This window comes from Triticum aestivum, chromosome 2D (assembly GCF_018294505.1).
Source record: "Triticum aestivum cultivar Chinese Spring chromosome 2D, IWGSC CS RefSeq v2.1, whole genome shotgun sequence".
In the NCBI taxonomy this organism is placed as follows: domain Eukaryota; kingdom Viridiplantae; phylum Streptophyta; class Magnoliopsida; order Poales; family Poaceae; genus Triticum; species Triticum aestivum.
Window position 1 is genome coordinate 198,638,883 of NC_057799.1, and position 5,494 is coordinate 198,644,376.

Sequence of the window (5,494 nt, forward strand, 5' to 3'; positions counted from 1 at the left end):
TTTTGGTGTCTTTATACTACATTGACAGGTGATAAATATATCGGAAGTTTTCTTCAAAAAATGCTCAGTTGAATTCAACATGCATTACACCAACCCGCAAAAAACAAACAAAACATGGCATTAGTACATCAATCAAACTGCTTTTTTAGGCAAAACCAATCAAACTGCTCTTTTTTAGGCAAAACCAACTTTTTAGGCAAATCAACTGCTGGGACGACCTCGGATTCGCAGCCAGCCTGGCCCGGGGAAAACGGGAGAGAATCCAATCGTGGCCGAGACAACAACACAACGAGCCGGCCCCCCAACCCGGCCCATTAAACTCTGACCTGTCCCACGGTTTCCGTCGCCTCCCGTCTCCACCGCATCTAAACCCTGCCCCTCCCTCTGTTTTTCTCTCTCCCTCCAAGGTTCTTAGGGTTTCGCATCCGCATCAGCCGCCGCCGGAACCGGGGAGGCGGCGATACGTCGCGATGCAGCCAACATACCAGCCGCCAATGAACGGCCAGCACGCGCCTCAGCCGCAGGCCTCTGGGGCTCCGCCGCCTCCTCTGCAGCAGGCCCCCCCGCCGCAGCAGTACTACCAGGCGCCGCCGCAGTACTACCAGCAGGGACCCCCGCCGGCGATGTGGGGCCATCCGCAGCAGCATATGCCTCCGCAGTACGCGCCCCCGCCGCAGCAGTACGCGCCTCAGCCTCCTCAGCAGTACGCGCCGCCGCCGCAGCATTACGCGCCGCCGCCGCCGCAGTACGGAGCGCAGATGGCTGGCGGGCCGCCTCCGGGAGGCGAGGATATCAGGTCGCTGTGGATCGGAGATCTCCAGTACTGGATGGATGAGACCTACCTCTACAACGCCTTTGCGCCTGTGGGGCCGCAGCAGGTGATGCCTCTGTCTACTGAGAGAATTGTTGCATTACAAATTTACACTTCCAATGTGTGTGCTTAAATGATGGATAATGTTGTACAGTATTTTTTATCCGTGTACCTGTAGGGAGTTGGGATATTCATACTGAGCGTTTTCTATCCTATTTTCACATGTACCGTAAGAAGTGACTCAGTGTTTGCTTTGTGGGGTTAGCAAAGGCTAGCATATGCATTATTGTTAATTTAGATCAGCCTTTGCTGTTATTTTGAAACATGTTATGGACATACGGTTACAAGCTGTCGTATTACTTGTTTAAGCATTACTGTTTGATCTTTACCTGTGATGTGCGGCATGCTCAATATAAACCTGTTGTAGGTAGGGCAACTTGATAAATGTGCTGTATAAAGACAAATAAAGGTGTCATATTAAATACTCGTCTGTAACTCAATATAAGATAGTGATGTGTCAAAAAACGTCATATATTAAGTTATGGAGGAGGGAGTAGTATATGGTAGCATGTTCATTTATCTATGTTTTGGCCTTCTATACATTTCCATCATTTGTCTTTCGCCACCCTGGAAGCGTGATCTCTGGATTAAATATTGTATATCTGTTATAATAATTTCACTTATTGTTTTTTCTTAGTATTTTTGGAAACATTGTCATTGTATGCACTGGCTTTTGTACAAGTACTTCGTGTATTGGGTATTAATGTTCTCTAGAAATTGCAGGTCACCTCAGTGAAAATTATCCGCAACAAACATACTGGGCAGCCCGAGGGTTATGGTTTTATTGAATTTCAATCTCGAGCTGCTGCGGAATATGCTCTTGGGACCTTTAATGGGCAGATGATGCCTAATGTTGAACAAGTTTTCAAGCTAAACTGGGCTTCTTGTAGTGCTGGTGACAAGCGGGGTGATGATGGTTCTGATCACACAATATTTGTTGGTGATTTGGCTGCTGATGTTACTGACGCCATGTTGGAAGAGATATTCAAAGCCACCTACCCATCAGTTAAAGGTGCTAATGTTGTTACTGACAGGGCCACTGGTCGCTCCAAAGGATATGGTTTTGTACGCTTTGGAGATCTAAATGAGCAGACACGTGCTATGACTGAGATGAATGGAGTGACATTGTCTACAAGACAAATGAGGATTGGGCCTGCAGCTAACAAGAAGAATATGGGTACTCAGCAGACATATTCAACTAATGGTACGTGAACTGGGAAACTTTTTCCTCGTAGAATATTAATTATTTGCTGTTTCGTCACCTGCTTTTATAGAATCTTGTAGGGAGTAATGATATTTAGATCCTCTCTTGTGGGCACACCATTTTGTAGGCCAACTCAATCTGTTTACACTCTGATTGTTCTCTGTTTGCTTCCTCAATGAGAGTGTTCTGTTAGCACTTCTTATCTTTCTACTCAGTCCAGTTCAGGGTAGCCAGCACAGCTTCTGTTGCTATAAACAGATATATGTCCTTCCTGCTCTTTCATTTGTAAAGATTGGGATAAATGAACACAACTAAGTAATGAATAAACTAAACACAATTCATGTTTCTCAAAGCAGGATGCCATGCCATCTTCATTTAGTGCCTGGAAATATCTTCAGCTGAGATAGATGTCTCCTGTAATCTGTGGCCTCAGTTAGGTCAGTGTTTAATTTTGCGAGAATTTGGTTCCCAATTGCTTTGGGGGGCAATTGTGCTGTCTATCTGTTCTCACATTGAGATAGCTTACTTGAAGCCTTTTCTATCTCTCATTTGCCAGCATTGTCAGTTATATACTTCAAATGTTATTCTCTATCTAGAATCCCAAACAGTTTGTAATTCCCATCTTAAATATTCTTTTCCCTCAACCTCCCATTCCTTGTGAGTGCACCTAATCTTTTGTAGTGCACATAACATTTGTTCTATCTTCCATTAGTCCTTGAATAAACCGTCCTTGCAGGCACAAGTAATTTGTCACCTTCCCTTTTTTTTGGATGGACAAGGTTTAGGTTTGAGATGGCCTGCACTAAATATATTATATTGGGCAATAAATATTAAAACAAATGGTTTCCTTCCTAGAGGAGGCTAATTCCAGTTCATCAATAGTATGGCATTTGCGCAAAAATAGGACGGCAAGCTAACCTGTTTACTGACAGCCATGCTCCTAGGCTTCATTTTCTTTTACAGCCAAGCTGACACATGCAATGGTCGAATTAAATTTGTGAAGCAGGGATGTACCTCCCTTGATTGACAATGGCTTCCTTGTGTGGTGGTTGATTTGTTGTAATGAAATAGCAGCAATTGCATATTCTTCATGATTAGGTTATTGATGATATATTTATAATTTTCTGCTTCATGTGTATTAGTTCTTTTGTCTACTGTGGTAGGTCTGAGCGCCCAGTTTGGGTCTGCCAGCTTTAGCTTTTGCATATTTTTTCTATGGTTATCCTTTCTGAAGTTAATTATGCCTGTATGTTTTGTTACGGCAGCAGGGTACCAGAGCTCTCAAGTAAACGAGGCGGCGAATGATCCCAACAATACTACAGTGAGTCCCTTGTTATATTTTTCTAAATTTTGAGAGTTGATGTTTCCTTATTTTTCATACTTGTGCGATAGATCTTTGTGGGCGGGTTAGATTCCAATATAGATGAGAACTATCTAAGGCAAGTTTTTACTCCATATGGCGAAGTTGGTTATGTGAAGATTCCTGTAGGCAAGCGTTGTGGATTTGTCCAATTTACCAGCAGGTTAAGAAAATCTCCAGGTTTTTTACTAGTAGTACATACGAGCTAATAATATCCATGACCTAATTGTTGCTCTCGTCACTGCTCTACTTTCAGGGCGTGCGCTGAGCAGGCCATCAGTGCACTGAATGGGTCTCAGATTGGTAGTTCCAATGTTCGTCTTTCATGGGGCCGTAGCCAAAACAAACAGGTATTGTATACATAGGCATGCTGTTAGCTGTTAAATCTTGACGTGTGTATCATTCTAACCCAAACATCGTTTTGTCAGCCTCCCCAGCAGGATGCAAACCAGGGTAATGGCAACAGCTACTATGGATATCAACAGGGTCCTGAGGCATACTATGGTGCACCCAATGCGCAAGATCCTAGCATGCAAAACTATGGATACTCTGGTTATGGCAGTTACGAGCAGCAACAGCAGCCATCTCAGCAGCAGCAGCCTGCACAGCAGCAGCCACCACAGCAGCAACAGCAGCAGCCCCCACAGCAGGCAAGAAATTGACAACCCAATATATCCTACTGCCTTATCTTAGTGATTTCATCTAAAACAATCTTTTTGAAATTTGTCTGTGCAAATAAACAAAAAAAAGATACAAATACGCTTCTCAAACTGCAATTTGTTGGCTGATTTTTGTTATTTTGAACATTGTTCACATGCTTAAATGATGGCTTGTCTTTGGCTGATGACTAACCTGGCTACTTAATATTTTGCAGTGACCACTGAGGCGATGGAGCGCAATCAGAGATTCAGAGCTGCATGAACTGAATGCTACCGCGTCATGAGTTATCGTATAGGTGTCCTTGTTTGTAAGATGGGTCGTATCTAGTAGTACTTTGACTGTTGGGCAGTAGCTCTAGTTCTATTCAGTGCTTCTCTTGGTTTTAAATTATCGAACTATGTCCATGACTGAGTTAAGCTTTTAATGTTATTTTGGATCACCAGTTTCTTGGTTTTTGCGTTGATAGTTAAGGCTTTTGGGTGAGAGCTGAACAGAGCGGCTCAACTTGTTCAAATTTTAGCTGAGAGCTTGAACCAAAAGGCTTATGTAGTCTGCCATTTTGTTGTGAGAATGCAACAGCAAATCAAAATAACTGTGTCATGTTGGAAGAGCAAATCAAAATGATCATCTGCTGGTAAACCGATCCTACTATTCTTTTTCTATAAAAGTGCGAGGAACGGAGATCTAAGGATAGAGCAAATCAAAATAATAATCTGCAGGTAGACCGATACCGTCCAGCAGATTCCCCATAACCAATCCAATCTGACATAAGATCCAGAAGACGGGCAGTTATTTTTGTCACAAAAAAGAGATTCCTTTTACGCAACTCCCTCGATACCAAAAAAATAATAAAATATTAGGGACGTGTTCAAAAGAAAAAAAAATATTAGGGAAAGGAGAGCCGTTGGAGATGCCATAACTTCCATCTTTAATACGGATGCCATCCAAGAAGTGATTGTCCATTTATTTTCACTAGCAAAAGAGTTTGTGCGTTGCAACGGGAGAAAATATACCACATGTTAAAAGAAAAGACACATGTCCAACGCCGGCCCTCAAATACGTTCGGACCGCGCGGTTCGGGCGTGTTGTGCCATCCAATGCGGTAATGTATCAATTCGCAGGGCGGTCCGGACGCACTTCCTCCCGCAAACGTGGGCGGGCTTTGCGGGCGTCCGGATAGCACCAAGTGCCAGCTTCTGATCACTCTCGCCCACCCAAACCCCCTCCTCTCTCGCCCGCGCGCGTTCTTGCCCGGCGTCAGCTGTCCGCATTCATGCCAACGTGGAGCGACTGCTTCATATTGAAGCCAGCTTAGAGCGGACGCGATCTCTCACTTCCTCCGCTATTGAAGCGACGTGCTGGCCGAGGACGCCGCCCGCGACGCGTCCCCGATGTTCGC

The 5,494-nt window shown here is 44.2% G+C and overlaps 1 protein-coding gene across 2 annotated transcripts; it reads left to right on the forward strand.

Annotated features, from left to right (window-relative positions):
- Positions 1-347: 347 nt before the first annotated feature.
- On the forward strand, positions 348-4,537 carry LOC123052545 (polyadenylate-binding protein RBP45). 2 transcript variants are annotated; one of them, XM_044475771.1, is made up of 7 exons: positions 348-878; positions 1,595-2,075; positions 3,341-3,396; positions 3,468-3,598; positions 3,692-3,785; positions 3,864-4,085; positions 4,310-4,537. In XM_044475771.1, exons 1-7 carry the CDS (start codon positions 471-473, stop codon positions 4,310-4,312), a joined length of 1,395 nt encoding a protein of 464 aa, XP_044331706.1. In that variant the 5' UTR covers positions 348-470; the 3' UTR covers positions 4,313-4,537. The 2 variants fall into 2 exon arrangements, with proteins under 2 accessions (XP_044331706.1, XP_044331707.1); XM_044475772.1 differs by having other exon boundaries at positions 3,344-3,396.
- Positions 4,538-5,494: the final 957 nt, after the last annotated feature.

Coding starts and splice junctions, on each gene's coding strand:
- LOC123052545 (XM_044475771.1), top strand. CDS start 471: ATGCAGCCAACATACCAGCCGCCAATGAACGGCCAGCACGCGCCTCAG. Junction 3,397..3,467: donor ATGATCCCAACAATACTACA/GTGAGTCCCTTG, acceptor CTTGTGCGATAG/ATCTTTGTGGGCGGGTTAGA. Junction 3,786..3,863: donor GCCGTAGCCAAAACAAACAG/GTATTGTATACA, acceptor TCGTTTTGTCAG/CCTCCCCAGCAGGATGCAAA.